The sequence below is a fragment of the Falco rusticolus genome, chromosome 10 (assembly GCF_015220075.1).
Source record: "Falco rusticolus isolate bFalRus1 chromosome 10, bFalRus1.pri, whole genome shotgun sequence".
NCBI lineage: Eukaryota > Metazoa > Chordata > Aves > Falconiformes > Falconidae > Falco > Falco rusticolus.
Window position 1 is genome coordinate 12,495,842 of NC_051196.1, and position 17,454 is coordinate 12,513,295.

Genomic DNA, 17,454 nt, shown 5'->3' on the forward strand with positions numbered 1-17,454 from the left:
ACAGTTCCCACAGATTTCTGCCTGAGAGTTCACTATTCCCAATGTGTTCTTTATTCCTCCCTGTCCCTTATCACTTTGCATTGTGTCTAAGAAAACTATATTTAGAATGGTGGTTGTCTGTTACTTTGGTGCCAGCCTTTACTCCCAACACCACAATTCTTTAATTTCCTCAGGAGAGGCCTCTTGAAAGAGACCCATGTGGGTGCAGGGAGAAGAAAGGGAGATAAACCTTCCAAAATCCATCTTTATTTGATCATGTTTCTCACTTCAGCACTCTGTGTTCTACCAATTTGCCAAGCAAATTAACTAAATCTAATCTTTCCATTAGATTAAAACTAAAAATAAGAATAGAATTCATATGGTAAGAATGATGAAGTTTTGTCAGGATAGCACACAAGGAAAATATCAGAGTTAAGTAAGGCTTATAAAATCAAATGCGTAAAAGTTAAAGTCCTCTTACTATACTATACATATGAGTTAATTTTATTTTAATGTAAAATGTAGAAATACTTTACAGCCATAGAGTTAGTGGAATTAAGCACACTCATGAGACACTCTAGTTACTAGAGAAAAGAGAAAGGGAGTCAAATTGCTCAATAACAATATGAGCACTTGCTACTTATCTGTCAGATACTGTTGTGTCTATCTTCTATGGTCCTGCTACTAAACAATAACAACAACAATAATAATAATTCATAATATATAAAGTTGGTTCAAATATTTACTATAGAAAGGATAAAATATGAGTTCTTTGCTTTCTCCTAAAAATGTATTTTTACAAATCAGACACATTTGATCATGTAACACAGAAACAAATTACAAAGAGACTTGGCTTTTGCTTTTCCACAGCTCCAAGAAAGGTGCTTCATACTGTGCTTCTTTCATAAAACTCAGGTTTTATCTTTGAGCGTACTGTAATGAAAATTAATCACAATAAAGTATAAAAATGTCTCCAAAAAAAGATACAACGGATGTGCGTGCTACAGGCTATATGAGTCTTTGCTACTGTCACTCATTTTCTCTTGGTCTTCCGTAATTCCTTACTGATAAGACATAAACTATAAAAAGTTACTCATTTAGAGAAGTTTATGATTTTCTTTGGAATTAAGGGTGTTGTGTAAGACGTAATTAGTTATTGTAATTCTATTCACAGTATTTAGTATGTTCCTTAGGTGAAGCTGTGGGATGTAAGAAGTAAAAGTCACATAGAACTAATGTGATTTTTCCCCACTATTTTGTGAAGTTTCTCCACTGCTTTGCGTATGTGACTCAGCACACTTCCCTCTTTGCCTTTACAGTTTTTAACTTGATAGGGAGGGGTGGTAACAACTTCTTCCATCACAACTATGTTCTTCTACATTCTAAGCTATGTAGGTCAAGGACGGCTTGTTGTCTTAGCCCTAAAACTGTATGGATATCTTCCTCAGACCGATAGCCACCCGACAGACACATCTCCAAAAGCTGATGGGGCATGGTGCTCAGGGAGTAGTTGACAGACAGACAATAATAGTTCTCCCCAGTCCCCACACTCAGCTGTCAGCAGCACTGGACTGAACATGCAGCTGTGTCCTAGGCTGCCCCAGTAATGTCTGCCTTAATTGTCCTGCCAACTTTCTTCCTCCCACAGTGGAGGAGTCAGTATATTGAGCTGTCTCTGTGCCACAGTAGCTTTGCTGCCAGTCATGGCATGTAGCACTGACTCGAGAACCACAGCTGAACTGCTTGCGAGCCATGTGTGGCTACAAGATTTTTCACAGCAAGTATGAAGCAAAAAAATCCTTTACAATAAAATGCAGACGAAATCTGAACACACAACAAAAGCATGTGGTGTTACAACTTACCACGTTTTCATTTTGGGCTGTGAAGATAATTCTTCAGGAAGGTAAAAACTGTGCCATTTTATGGACTGAAACAGTTCTGGAGACATTGTTTTAGAAACGTCATAATAATGGCCAAACTTTGTAGATGTTGTTGGGCTGGCCTGTGGAAACAACAATAGTGATTACAATAATTATTAAATTATTATCTGTCAAAAGACAATCATTAACTAGAAACACACTTGAAAGAAACTTCCGGATTTTTTTTCTCATTCAGTTTAAGCATAAACTTCAAGCATATACTATTAAGTTTTGGTTCCTTTGTTGACATTCTATAATGTGAATTTTTCACACAGAATTCAACCTTCACTGTTCCAAGTTGCATCACCAAAGTGCAGTCAGATACTTAAAGAAATGTATTTTTGCACATGTTCTAGACCTATGATCACAAATTTAAAAAGGCCAGATATATGAAATGTGCAGACCATGATGTGTTCCACCTATCTGACTTTTCAGTATCTGGGAATTATATGGTGCTACAAAAACATTTTGAGCTGACTTTGAAATGTTTCACTTTTTTAATTTATGATCAGTAAGAAAAAATACCATTGCCTTCATATATCTAATTTTAACAGAAAACTGTACAAGAGAGGAAATAGTTAAAAACTACATTTAATTTTTTGAATTTGGAATAAATAGCAGGTTAAGCATCACATAGACCTTACACACAATAACCATGGTTTACTACAATGAAGATACTTTTTATCAGCTCTCAATTTTGGGTATATAGAACATCATAAACCCCCAAATCTAACATCTTTACTGCCCTTCCCATTAAAAGAAAAAAGCTACTCTGGAAAGAACAGTCAAGGAGAGTAAACCTCAGAGGCAAGTTATTTTCCTCCAGAGAAGGAAAACACCTGGCACAAATGCAAATCACTGTATAGTATTTCTTAATGTACACAATGTAAAGGAGTAAGAGATTACCAAAGCAATATTAAAATTGATCTTTAGGTTATGGCACAAACATCGCTGTGCTCCTGACCAGAATATTTCTCATCAATGGTTCTAATTCTTTTGAGAAAAAGAAAGGTCATTTTGAATAACCAAGTTTCATAATACAAGTATCAATCAAACCCACAATATTTCTAACTGGTATGATGCCTTGACCAAGAAAGGTGCTGGATCCTAGACTTTTAACAGCAGCTTTGCAGGTCAAAAGAAAGACCATATATTGTTTTATTTTGAGGACAACTGCTCTAAGCCTGGACTGCATCTGAAGTGTGCACTGTACAATGCAGGCATGTGCAAAAATAAAGTCATTTTTCTATTTCCCAACTCCTAAGACTTACTGCTAAGCTGAATCCCTCATAACAGTCAAGAGCCACCTCCCATATTAAATGATAAATTATTAAAATAAAATTAAATTTCTCAAAAGTTGTGAAGGAGAATAGGTGAGACAGAAAAGGTAAGCACTGAAAGTAAGGGAGATGTTGAAGACATATTTACACTGAAGAACAGAATGCCTTTTAAAGGTTGTTCTGAAGAGAAGTTTGGATTGGTAGGTAAAATTAAATGCTATTTTGTTTGTACTTAAGAGTGTGGAATTACTTTTGAAAAGTGACCAGAAATACCCTCAATGCCTTGAAATGTTTCTCAATAGGTTCTATAACAACTTAGAATATTCTGTAAAAGGATTTTTCTTTTAAGCTGGCCAATATATACGTTTTCTCTACTATCTGAAAGTTGAGCAGACTTGTGTGTATATGCAATGAACATTCTCTGGAATAACTGCTCCAAATTCAACATTTGCTCTCGCTGTATACAGGAATGATGTCAGGTATACTGAATTATTACAGTAATGGGATCCCAATAATTTTTGTGTGTTGAGCAACAAATGATTTAGTTCCAACTCCAACTGTTACAGAAAGCTTGTGGTTTTCATAAATCTTGGTCTTGCTAATAAAATAAGTACTGTAACAGTAAAATGAATGAATACAGACAATAACAGACACAGCCATGTATTTATAGTTAGCTTTCCGAAATCAGTCATGCTATGTATTTGCACAACTTTACTTCATGCTTCAGCTTACCAAAAATATACTAAACTGTTAATATTATTAAAATAATTTGATTTAGAGCACATATTTTGAAATTATTTGATTAATGGATGTTAGGCCCTGTCAGTTATCAAGAGAATATAACTAGTAACAATTACACAATATCTTTCCTACAAAAAGAACAAAATAACCAAACTAAACCCAAACTTTTCATTAAAACAAACATTTTTAATGAAAAAAGCCCCCAAAATTGCTCATGTACATCTAGCCATAAGAGGCAGATCAGTTTTACTCAAAAAAAGACAGCCACATTCTGTAAGTCAGTGTTCCATTTTACTATCAGTGCCTGATTGTTAAAGAAGGAATTCCAACAAAACATAACAATCTGTCAAAATCTGAATATTTTTAATGTAAAATGTAACTTAATTTAAAACGAGGATTCTGAAAGCAATTTAAACAGGAGCTGTTCTTTGGCCTATAATCTATTCTTTATCCGGATTACAGATCAGAATGTTTTTACTGCAATCTCTGCCAGAGCTCATCTTTTTATTGTGTACTTCCAAGCCCCCTTAATGTTTTAGAAAGGCCTTGACTAACTGAACTTTGATCTGATGTCTTCATTGAGAAAAGCTCCAGGTTGCCCATTTCAGATGCAAATCCTTACTGAGGCCCAATAGAGTTTAGTAAAGACAGCAAAAAAGAAGAAACAAGAAGTTTCCAGGATCCTCTTTGAGAATCCTGAGGCACATTGGTGTCCTTAATCCACCCTGCTGCATGGATTAAGGTAGGTGATAACCTCTCTTGATTCAAAAGAATAAGCACAGTGCCTACAAACTGGGTGGAGACTAGGATTTGGCTATAATAAAACACCATGCAATAAAAGCTCGGTCTATGTCAGAAGCCTATGAATAGGCCTCAATGTACTGCATTCCCAGGCTTAGCGGGGAAGCTTGCAAAAAGCCTACCTGAATCAAGTAAGCATGAATAATCTGCCTTAGCAGAATGACCATGGAGAGTGCGGAGCAGAGACTTTCCATTCCTCTTAAGTTTGATCTGATAAATTTATCACTGGATTGAAGGCTCAAGCCTGTTCTTTCCTGGATTCCTATTTTGCACAAGGAGAAATACACTGAATTGTCAGTGACCAGAGCGTGCTTTTATGCTACCGTCTGCTGTTAATGTTTCTAATTGCAATACTAATGTGCTAGAAATCTCAGATTTAGGATGAATCAAGGCAGAAAATTGATTTCATGCTGTGACAGTTTATATATTGCCCCAAGAACATAAGCAGTTCATTCAAAAAAAAAAAAAAAAGAAAAAGAAAGAAAAGAAAAGAAAAACCCACACTGTCTTGCATTGCAAAATAGGCCATCCATATACTCAAAAGTTTACATTAAATTAACCTCTGATACAGATGAAAGTTACAAACTGGCAAAGGTGCATCAAGCACATGACCTGTTACTCTGAGACATTTCTTATAAATCCATGTTTTTCTGATGTACAAGGTATATGCAATATGTAAAGAGAAGCTGTGATAGTTATGAAGAGTACTAATATAAATACCATGCATAAGAACATAAGTGAGTTACCTTGCTAGTCCGTATGAGGTCTAATAAATGGGAAGGGAATATGTGAACTATGAATGAAAATCTTTTATTACTTAGAAATGAAAACTAAACTAAGCATCAAAAATACCATAGGCAGCTTTTACTCAGCATTCTTACTTCATGTATAGCCAGATACTGGATGGAAAAGTTTTCTGCTAACATTTTTAGAGTTCTAGTTAAAAGCAAAGCTATTTTTTCTCTTTCATACTTGAAACTATTTTACAGCAGTTTCTGAAAATGTACTAGTTTATTAGTTCAATCAGTTTGGAAAATGCACCTTGAAATTTGATTCAACATTATTTTTTTTTAGCCAAAAGAAAACTTACAGAATAAATCACAACCAAGTTGTGAATTAAATGATAGTACTATGTGCATTAAACATCCAGAGTGCTGCAAGGCAACATCAGATTTTTTCTCAATGGAGTATATTCACCAATCAAATTAACTTAGCACAGCACCAAAATTTTATAATTGCATTATAAAATACTGAGTAATATCAATTTCAAAACTGTTTTTCACTTAGTAGGATATCCTGAGGAATTTTAAGGTATAGATAGCCTAAGAATTAGACTTTTATTTGCAAGTTTTATTTCTTGAAATAAATTTAACATAAACATAAAAACTGTTGTACCTCAACTATTCAGAATGATCAGCATCCAATTCAGAAAGTGACAATGATAACAAGGGAAACAGTCCACAAAAGATTGACCACTTTATTCTATCTTGCATAATCAAGGACAAGTATGTTATGTATTGCAGAGAAATACTGTATTAGTGGAAGAAGTGATTACTTCTGTGAAGTTACAGAAGATGAGTGCACACCTAACTGTATTATTTATGTTTTCCTATTTTCTTAGAACATCAGAACACTATTTGTTAACAACATGCAATTGTTTCCATATCAATGTATGAAGAATTCTGCTAGATTTTAAAACAGACAAATTATTTTGGGGATGGTTCAGAGTGGCACAGCAAGCTCCACAATAATTTGATTATTGTGGATTATATGATTACCCTGGAGGCTGTTTGATTTGGCATGTCACCATATATAAGTCTTTTCTGATACAACTATATAGCCATGTCTGTGCAATTTCACAGAAAACCAAACATGCCAGGCCTTGTAAGATCATTTTGTCACATTCCAATTATGTTTTTTAAGAATATGACTGAACTTACTAGGCAGTTATGACTACATCTAAAACAGAATTTATAAATGTAGGCTAAAATGTATAGACAAGTTTTTTGTTCTCGATAGTAAAAAAATGCTCTGATTTTATTAAAGGTTGATTGTGCTACTGGATTAAATAAGGAAGTCACCAGCCACAGGAGATACGTTATTCACAAACAACTGTAAACTCTGAAAGACTGACCACTGGGCTTGTTTCTTCTATTCTCCCTGCACAGTGATTAGTTTCTAGTGACAGTGAAGTTGATATAATCTCAAGTGCTTACTTTAGTTGTTATGCACATGGATAAGCAGGTCAAGAGCTTGCATCGACACAGTACTTTCACTACAGAGAACTAGTAAGTACTGTTGATTAAACCTACTTAAGTAATCTGTGTACAACTAAATTCAGGCAAAGTTTGCAAGTGACCCACTTATTCACACTTTTGTAAAAAGCTGTTTCAATTTAATAATACTCATTGAAAAATCCCATGTAACTTTAATGTTTTTTACTTTTGAATTATTAATGTCTGTATTAAGTTTTCTAGTTCCTGCGAACTCTCAGAATCCCTTTCTCTCTGTATCTCTAATAATCAAAAATATAGTGGTGGACGATGATTTACCCTCAGGAGGCAATCCTGTTCAGTTCTCTTGTCTAGATTCTACTGGAAAGCATTTGCTCTGCAAATTCATTTTGATTACAAGAGGAAAAAATGTATGAAATACTAATTACCTCCAATTTTGGTAAATTTTGGTAGCGCCAGGCTATTTTCATAGAATCCTGAAAATCTCCAGACTTAACAGCTGTTGTTTCTTCTCCCAATTCATTTTTGTAGGTGTCATCAAGCAAAGGGGCTGGAAGTTCCTACAGGTGGAGAGCAAAAGAATGTCAGCCATCTACAGTACAAATGGCAGTTCAGATTTTTATCCCCACCCCGGGAAACAGTTAGGTAGTACAGTTATCTTAATATAAATGGATAGCTGTAAAATCTGTAGCAAAACTTGAATAAAACAACTGTTCTGAAAGACTGGCTCCTACTAATACTGTGTGAAAAAACCCATGTAATTATTATGGGAAAAATGAATTACACAAACATAAGAGAATGCAGAATGGAAATGTCACACTGTACGCTCTGCTTTACACAAACACCACATCTTGAGCAGCTCCGTATTACTTTTTTTTTTTTTTTTTAATCTTTCTTTAAAGGTTGATACCCTAAACTATTCTATTTCTCAGAACAGAGAAGTTCCCCACAAAGTGAATTCAAGCCTATTTTATAATTAGATCACTTTTCCTTGTTAGCTTCTGTAATTCTTTCGAAAGTATTCGCCAGACAATAGCCTACAGACACAGACTGAAAACAACTGTAACAGGATGGCTTGAATTTTCTCTTCTGCTAAACATTAGGCATGATATCTACTAATGATAGATACCTCATAAACACAAACAAGGGAGTAAAAGGAAGGGCAAATATTTAATCCTGGAATTTTTATAATTTTCTAATGCAAACATTTCTGGTTCAAAGAAAACAAAAAGCATTGCACACAGGTGGATTTAATTGTTCTGTGAGGACAGAACTGCAGCTTTGACTTAGACCTAGATTAAGAACAATGTTTTACTACAGTTGGACTCTATGATCTTAAAGGTCTTTTCCAGCCAAAATGATTCTATGATTATAAATTTTCTGCCTTCTACCTTTGTTGCACTGCTGACAAAGTAAACAGTACTGAGTGGCTATCAAGCACAGCATTCGAAATTTATGCACTGGGCTTCAACACCTCCTAGAAGAATGAAGTACAACCAAGTTTTCTGACCCAACTTTATAACTCATCTGTGTAAGCCGGAGGGCACAGGAACTCTTTATCTGCTTAAAAAAGATCAAGACTTATTTGAAAACTAAGTTTTTGTTAAGCTAACCCTCTTGAGAGAGAACAGAGAGGTGGTCTCCAGGATTAAAAATATACAGGGCTAGCCAGGATCTCTGTTACAAGGTACTAAGTGTGAGGATGTGAAAAAACAAATTTGAAAACCTCAGAAGAATCTCCTTTAGGTGTAGGATACGCATAAAAACAGTGAACATAGGCAGAACTGGTACTGACCACAAACATATAAATGACATTCACGCTTTATGTAGGCAGACATGGTACAGGCACACATAGAAGGAAGACAAAGAAAGTTTAAATAAATCCATTTTGTCTTTAGTATTACACTAATTCAGTATTAAGGAATATGGGAGAGAAAACCTTTATATAGTTCAATATGTAACCTTATGAACAACATGCGTTATTTTTGATTCTTTAGTGTGAATTAACGTAATATCTATAGTTTTTGACAAAATTGAGAACAAATGTTTCTACATTCAGAACAGTTGTTTCTGTCTCTCGTTCAGTGGTTGGTCAATACACCCTCCAAGGTAAAAGGTCATGGAAGCTATGAAAACTTTTATGTACTTACTTCAACCAAGTTGCAGACTAGAACAACTGTACCTATGTATTTCAGCAGCTAAACAGAAGATGCAAGCCATACCTCTGAGCAAATTATTTTATTTACTTTCTTTTTGCAAATGAACTGCAAAAGCCTGGTAAAGTCTATTTATGAGAATGGTTATGTAAGAGTTAAATTTTCAGCTTGCTTAAAAGATACACCTGTATACAATAAACTCATATTGCTGCAGTTGCAAAAATTAAGCTTTTATGAGTAGGAAAGATTAATGAAGATTATAATTTTAAATTATTATTTACAGTATTCATTACAGTTACAGGTTTATAACAGATGTTATAGTAAAAAAAGAAATTTACTTTTGTCTAAGTTTCCTTATATCTACCCAGAAAGAAAGCAAGGAAACTTTCAAAGATTTCTGACAGGAGAAAATGAAAACAGAACACTTTACTGAAAGGTTCTGAGAAAGCATAAATACAAACATGAGCTGATGAGCATGTCAGTGCATTTCACATATATGCAGATACAATTTATTTGCATTTACTTCCAAGATTTTTCTATCTTTACTTTTAAAAGGATTTTTCTAAAAAGAAGAATGTTCTTTTGAACTTCTAATTTTATAGCTCAGATATCCACATTAAAGAGTAAATAATCTTGGTTTCCAATTAAGGTGCTATTTTGAAGACAAATTACTGATCAGTTAAAACTATTATGCAGATTTAATTTCCCAATAAAGTTATTCATAGATTTAAGCTGGCTAATGTGTAAAGGTTATTCTTTTTCAGTGAAGAGCTGGTGATACATGACCATCTCAAAATATTGCTCAATTATAGTAATTAAATAAATAAAATCAATCTTCATTTTAAAAGTGAGTTCTGTAAAGGAATATTTTTGCAGGCCAAAACAACACTTCCAGATACCCGTTCTTTTCATTCACCAAGATCAACTGGCTCCCAGGTAGTACCTGCAACTTTTTGAGTGGTGGGGCACCTCTGTTTTTCTGAAAACAAGATGCCAGCCACAGTTTGGAAGAGATCATGAAATCCTGCCTAAGCATTTAATCAAACTCCCTGAGATGCTACCACTGACAGAACACGTTGCTACCTCATCCTGCTGTAGTATCTGTCACTGGGCAGCTTCTCACATCATCTGCAAAGCTGAAATCCAGGAAATGGCATATTTTACTATTCACCTTTACTCTAAGCAAACCTAGCACCAATATTTTATTAAAGTTATTTAATATTTTTCTGCTCTAGAATCACTGCATACCTGTCAGTTGTACTACTGGTTCGTTGTTATTATGTAATAATTGGCAAATACAAATTTGAGACAGGGACATTTAGCTATATACATTTGCTTTCCTATAACCACACATAATGTATGTTTTACAAAGAGACTATTTTACACTAAAATAGAACAGAGGTCAAGACAATAAGGGGTGAAAGGTTCTTCAAGCATTACCCATAAAGTACAAGCTACTTCACTCATGTAACACTGAAAAAAAGTTCCTGCCTTGCAGTCAAGCACAGTACAAAACCTTCCTACAGGGCACTATGTGGAAGGGAGACACTACAAATAGTAGCTGTTGACACCCTAGAACAGGGTTCCTCAAACTACGGCCCGTGAGCCAGATATGGCCCCCCAGGGTCCTCAGTCTGGCCCCTGGTATTTACAGAACCCCCCTGCCCCCTGCCCCCACCAGGGGTTTGCGGGGGGGGGGGAAACCAAGCAGCCGCAGATGACTGCCTGCCACTTCATCCATGCACTGGCCCCCTGTTTAAAAAGTTTGAGGACCCCTGATCTAGAAGCTCAAGTCCAAAACAAGCAGAGACACAATACCAATGCAACAATTAGGCACTGTGGTACACCTTAACTGTTAACAGGAGTAAAGCAGATGAAGAGATCACGGAAAAATGGTTTCACCTGAAGCTGATAAAGATTTTGGCTTTCAGAGATGAAAATCTAAGTATTCATCTGCAGTAGCCTTTTTTGCCAATATAGTTCAGTTTTCATATCTGACATAATAAAGAGGGTTTATTCTGACATAATAAAGAACTTCTAACATTGTAAAATGGTTGTCTAAGCATGACTAAAATCACACAAAGCAACATGAGAAGACCTGACACTCAGTACCATGGCAGTTAGCAGACACATCAGCTTAGGTCTGGTGTACGCTGTCTTGTCCCTTGCTGCCCCACAGAAGGAAGCAGGAGCACTTGAAGAACTCTCATACAAAAAGCAATCCTTATTTCCTCCGCTGCTTTTCCATAATGCAGTTACATAGTAACTACCATGCTTAGCTGAATAATATGTTTCATAGATGTTCTGGTCCCTATGCAAGATATGTGTTCACATGATGCAGCAAGATTAAGACATTTCTGGGGCTACTAGGTCTCACAGCCATTGAATTTTCTAACCCAACAAACACTGTGCTCTAAAGCAAACATAGCCTGAATCATAATCTTGCATGTGGTGGTTGTGAAATTTATGGCTTCTTAGTAGGCTTTGTACATAATTCAGCTGCAATCTGGAAAATGTAGTCTGCCTTTAGAGCTGACTGGTATTTTGAAGACCCATTGCTTGAGCTCCTCTTGGTATATTAACTTGATAAATATATTCCAAGATGTTGTACTTAAGCACAAATAGGAAAAAGAATTCCAAACCTATTAATGGACTGAATATATTTGTAATTTGAACACATTTTAGAGAAAGATTAACGAACAGAACTAATAAAGCTCATTTACCTCCAGATTTGCATCCTAACTTTATCACTATTATCCCAGCTTCTGTTTACCCTCATTTCTCTCCCATTTACACCAAATTGTAGGAAAGCAAGGCAGAACATGCAGTTGCTGATTGAAGGTACATCTATGGTGCCCAGAAGCAAACATGCATGCCTTCATTAGCCTGGTAAAAGACTAAACAGAATACATAGGTGATTGTTTTCTTAGGATGTACTGATTCATGCATCCCAGTCCATAATTTTTAAAAATCTTTTAACTAAATCTTTATATAAGCACATTTGGAAAGGGAGAGAGCTTAAAACTGGTTAGTAGCCTTGAGACTTGGGAGAATTACAGACACAGAACACAGCTATATAAACCTGCTTTACGGGAAATCTTGAAAATCTTGAAATTGAAATTATCCAAACAGTTTAATCTTCATATCCTCTTTTCATCTTCATGATAACCAGAACTGGAATAAAAGACTTTTCCCTCTTCTGACACTGCAAATTAAGTGCTATGCTTTGTTTCAAGGAAATAGCTCTTTCCAAACCTGACCATGGCCAACTGATAGAGAACATGTAACTCAGAAAAACTCCCCAGTTCTCATGACATGGGTATATTCTCAAAGATAAAGGCTGGCTGGTTGTATATATACTTCACAGCTCTTCAGTGTGATGAAAGGTTTCACTACTGTCCAAGAACTACAAAGTATTCATCAGTTCTCAGATTGTTCTTAAAAACAGAAGGAAAAATGAAAGAATTATGGAAAGGGTGAAGCAGACCAGCAGCCAAACTAGCCACAGAACAGAGGCGTCCTCTGGCACAGCTATACAAAAACTGAACTGAAAACTACACAGCAGAACACATACAGAGATCAGTGGAGGGCATGGTTTCTATGAGCAACATTTAAATATGGCTAAGCCTGGGCTTCTCCTCAAAATATGTGCATGTTGGAGATTCAAGAGCTTTAGCACAACACCCTTTTTCCCAGATACACTACAAACTGAGAAACAAAGACACTAGTTTCCAGCAGTCTTATTAAATCCTTATTTATGTTTGAGAACTGTGTTTCTCCATCACATGTAAAAAGCACTTAAATTCTGCAGAGAAATTATCAGAATTTTAAAAAGGATTTGGGATTTTGAGGCTATTTAGGATTAAATAAATTTATATTCTTAGAATCAAAATCAGAATTTCAGAATACAAGATTATTAAAATGTTTAAAAGTTACTTCCAAAATCTCATACAGAATTTTGAAATAAAAGTGTTATTTAAACTAAAGACTAAGAAAAGAGAGTTGATTTCTCAGCCCATAATATCTCTATTTAACCTCTTTCTGCTTAAAAATATCTCAGCTTCCATATCTTACAGCTTTGAAAAGGTTTGGGACTGACAATTTTGTGGCATCAGTGTGTCAGCTCCTTAGAACTGTTACATTCTCCCAGGCTAAAAAAAGACAAATCTCTCATAAGGTAAATAAAAAAACAAAGCATGTAGCAGTGCATTAGTTAAAATAAAAAAAAAGAAAACAAGCATTTCTTGGGGTCAACTAAAATACAAGTCTTTGCTATGCAGCATGAATACAGAAAAAGGCAGACAAGTGCTAAAGTTACTAATTGCAGTTTGGTTGGGGCCTTTGTGTCTAGAGTGAGATGTAGTAGGGAGGAAAAAAGGAGGAAGCTTGTTGGTATGTTTTAAAATAAAAAAATCAGTTTTGGGAAAAAAATAATTCTAAAGTGCTAATACTAAATGACAGTGCAAGGAAAACAATTTTGTTTCCTATGAACTAAGCTTATGAAAGTTTTATTGCAAATATGAAATAATTTATTTCATTAACAAATCTTTTATCTTTGTAAGAAAATGGTGTACAACCTGTATCTGCTAGCAATCCAGGTCCTTCTGTGTCTGCTGCCACATTACTTTGCCTGCCTTGTTTTGGCAGATGCACGAAGCAAAATCAGATTCTAACAGTTTGACCTCTCTCACTTCTTATGTTCTCTAGGGGATAATAAAATCCAAGATACAATCCCACAGCAGTTAATGAAGCTTAACCTCACACCCTCTTAATTACCAATGCATTACACCAACTATAGGCATCATACTCCTCTCTAAGCTATTTTACAATGCTAAAGAAGTACTACTGTGCTATTATTTAGCAACATAATCCAAGCTGTATGTGAAATCCCTCTTATATAAAATCCTTTGATCCTTACGGGTTTCAATAACTGTGTAATTAATAGTACTTAAGAATTTAAAACATTATCTATTTATGTATCAATAAATATGTTGTTCACACGGTTTTATGCAACTACTTTGCAATGTAGTATCATCACAGCTATGATTAAATGAAATAAAAAAATATTAAGGGGAGTACGATTCACTGTTGATCTCTAACTGCAACAATATTTAAATAGTTTAAACTCACATGTATTTAAGGCTTTTTTTCATTATGCTAATTTTTAGTATTTAAAGGATACCAGATGGTAAGTCAGGAAGGGTAAATATTTTCTTTTCAATAATGTATTATACAAATGTCAGTTTAAAGGGCCCTACTCCCAAAAGGGGGGAGGATTCTATTTTGCTTGTAAACACTTGTGAAGACAAGGTCTATTGTTAAAGAACACAAATGACTGGATACAGAATTTTTCTCCTCTCAGTGGCCCTTGTACAACAATTTATTTCAACCTCCAGGTAAGGCTGTTCTATGGAAATTTTTCTTTGACATACAAGAGGACCAAATGGATGTCAACCCAGGATAAACGAGAATTGTGTGAAGGAAAAAAGGAAGTAATATTCCTCTCTTTTATGAAATAAAAAAGGTTAATTGAAAGTACTCTAAGGGGTATTTTTTGTTAACCCATGGCAATATATTCTCTGCTTATCACACACAGAAGTAAACTCTACAGTCAAGTCGTAGAGCTCTCTGCTCTAACTTCCTTGCACTGTGGCTCCACTTGACAACACTGAAATCCAGGAAGGCATATGAGAAGACTGGGTATTTTTTTTGTTAATCTTTTTCTGAATCAGTTCATGAATGGTTAAGTTAGTAAAAGGTAAGTACAACAAAAAAAGAGAACGACATATCAAAAAAAGTAATGTGAAGAAACTAAATAAAACTGGGAATGCCCTTGTCCAAAATTCTGTAAACTCTGCTGCACTGTACAATGAAGTAGCCTAAACAGATTTAATAATGGCATTATTCATGAAGACCTTTAGAGATGAGCACTGTAAGCAACAGTTTACTAATTGAGCAAATAAATTCTACAAAGTTACCGACTAGGTGTGTAAAACAGTTATTTGTGAAAACTGAAACCTAAACACTTGGCTTTTTTAAGCTACTACTTTTATGATACATTTAACAGGCTAAGTAAGACCCAAGTTTAAAAACAAACCTTATTTCATAACTAAGACAATGAATGAAAATATCCTAAAAAACAGCCAAGACTGGTAGATAGGAATCCTGAAGTTTAAGTGAAACATTTATTTCCTCTGGTTCTGGAAAATCTTTTTATTAGATTGGTTTGAACTTTTGACAAAGACTAAGCTTTACACTTTAGATGGTTCCCAGCGTGGGTACTGCTTAAAAGGATTTCATTCTTTTTAAACAGAAGTGATTAATTTTTTCCCAGCATCCTCTTTCACAACCATACAATGTCTCTCTCAAATTTAAAACACAGTTTTTTAATGCAGAAAATATATAATTAAAATATTTGCATTTTAATACAGAAAGACATAAAATAGATATTCCATTTACCCAACATGCAAGCAAGAAAACCAAACAGATGAACAAGAACTATATAATAAAGAAATTAGATTTTTCAAAGGAACTTTCAAACCCTGAGACAGCTGCCAGGGTCAGCTTCAACCCTAGTCTTTGTGCCAAAAGGCTATCTTTACTTCAGAAAAGAGAGATAATAGGTGGCAGGAAAGTTCACTAGTGCTGTAAATGTAATTGGATTTCTGTGTATTAAGTGATAACATTTAACAGCACGCAGCAGCTGAATCACTGTAACAAGCTCATGTATTTTGAAAATACAATTGGGAAAAAAAGGATGATAGGAATGTAGCCCTAGTTGCATATATATTTTTACCTTTCAAGTCGTTATGCTTTTAGTTTCTTTATGTAGCATCTAAAAATGTCAGATGACAGGAAAAAATACCTCTTGCATTCATACACAGCTTCTTTCACAACACCAGATAGCGAAGAGACTGTAAGGGGTTAGAATAGTGCTTTGAAAATGAAAGCTTGGAAAGCCCTGGTCACCAGCATTATCATTTCTTCCAGGTTTCCATTCTTCCTTTTGACAAAAGTGTTTTAGAGTCATATCTACGAGGGGAAAAATGCAAGTATCATGGTTGAATGTACTTTGCTGGAATAAAAAAGTCCATGTAGACAGCTACACTTTCTTTCAGAAGGTTGTTTGCATACACAGTAATATAACACTGAAGCTCAGTGGGTTGTTTATTGTTGTTGTTTTATTAAAAAGCCCCCTGGAAATAACAAGTGACGCTGCATTTTTCCCTTTCACTGTAGTACCCCACACCACTCGTGTGGTTTCTCCTGACTGACTTGACTTCGGACTACATCCAGCAAACACAGTGAAGCTGTATATCTGATACATGTGCACGCTAAGGGCTTTACCTCTCCAGAGGATCTTCTCTGTAGTTCTCCACAGAGCAGTTTGCACATTGTTAATTTTCAAACCTGGAAGTACAATGACACCAGATGTACAAGGTATATACCGCTTCATTCCTTAGTATGGTACACCTCAAAGGACTTGATTGAGGCTGGAATTCTGGGGTATAAATTTCTTTCTAAGAAGGTTATCCTCTATAGCAGAAGTAGGAAAAGCAACCCCACCACAAGCAGCAGGCTCATAGATTATGTCACAGCATGGCTTTTTTCTTGAAGGGTATGCTCTTTAGCCTCTCTTCTTGTACCAGAACCTCCAAAAGGCAATCTCAACAGAGTCCAGAAATATCCTGTAATAAAATTCCAGCTTGAAACCAGAAATTCCATAGAAGTGCGTAAAACTTTTCCACAGGGGATGAACAGATGCAGCTCTAGAGAGCAGTTCGGGACCTCCACTCTTCCACCTCAGGCTTCCAGTCATGGTCATTGAGGTAACATTGGTCAGGGTCCCACAGGGAAATTGCTGGGCTTCAGGGGATGCTGGTTTCTGTTTCCCAGCATGTATAATGACCAGTAGGTCTTCCTCTCAAGACAAACTTTGCACAGGCTTCATGGTAAAAGCAACTTAACAGAAAGCACTCTCTATTGGCAAGATGTGCTCCTAGCTGGCAAATATAATCCATTTTTTTTCTAATTAAAACTTGTGAGAATCAGTTCCCTCCCAAGGTCTAGATAAAATAATTGGCAAAAAAGGCAAAGAAATTCTTACAAAGGCAGTTTAGGCCATTCTAGAATTTTAGTTCCAAATCTGAAGTAGTAAAAGTGAGAAGTATAGAAATGCAGCCACCACAAATACAGATACGTTTTATAATTTTTTTTTAAAGACTGGAACCATATCTTGGCACCAACAAGGAGAATGGGTGTAAAGAACGAAGCTGTTAGTTATTGTATTTTTATGGCTTCCAGAAGTCAGGCTGGTACCCAGCCTAACTTAAAGTGGATGCAA

At 35.4% G+C, this 17,454-nt stretch overlaps 1 protein-coding gene across 1 annotated transcript in view; it reads right to left on the minus strand.

Annotated features, from left to right (window-relative positions):
• Window positions 1-17,454, minus strand: part of ELP4 (elongator acetyltransferase complex subunit 4) — a 149,965-nt gene that overhangs the window by 111,777 nt on the left and 20,734 nt on the right. The window contains exons 4-5 of the mRNA XM_037402681.1: window positions 7,383-7,514; window positions 1,842-1,981 (exon numbers count right to left, since the gene is read on the minus strand). Of these exons, the coding sequence (XP_037258578.1) occupies window positions 1,842-1,981; window positions 7,383-7,514 (272 nt within the window). The remainder of the gene's footprint in view (window positions 1-1,841; window positions 1,982-7,382; window positions 7,515-17,454) is intronic.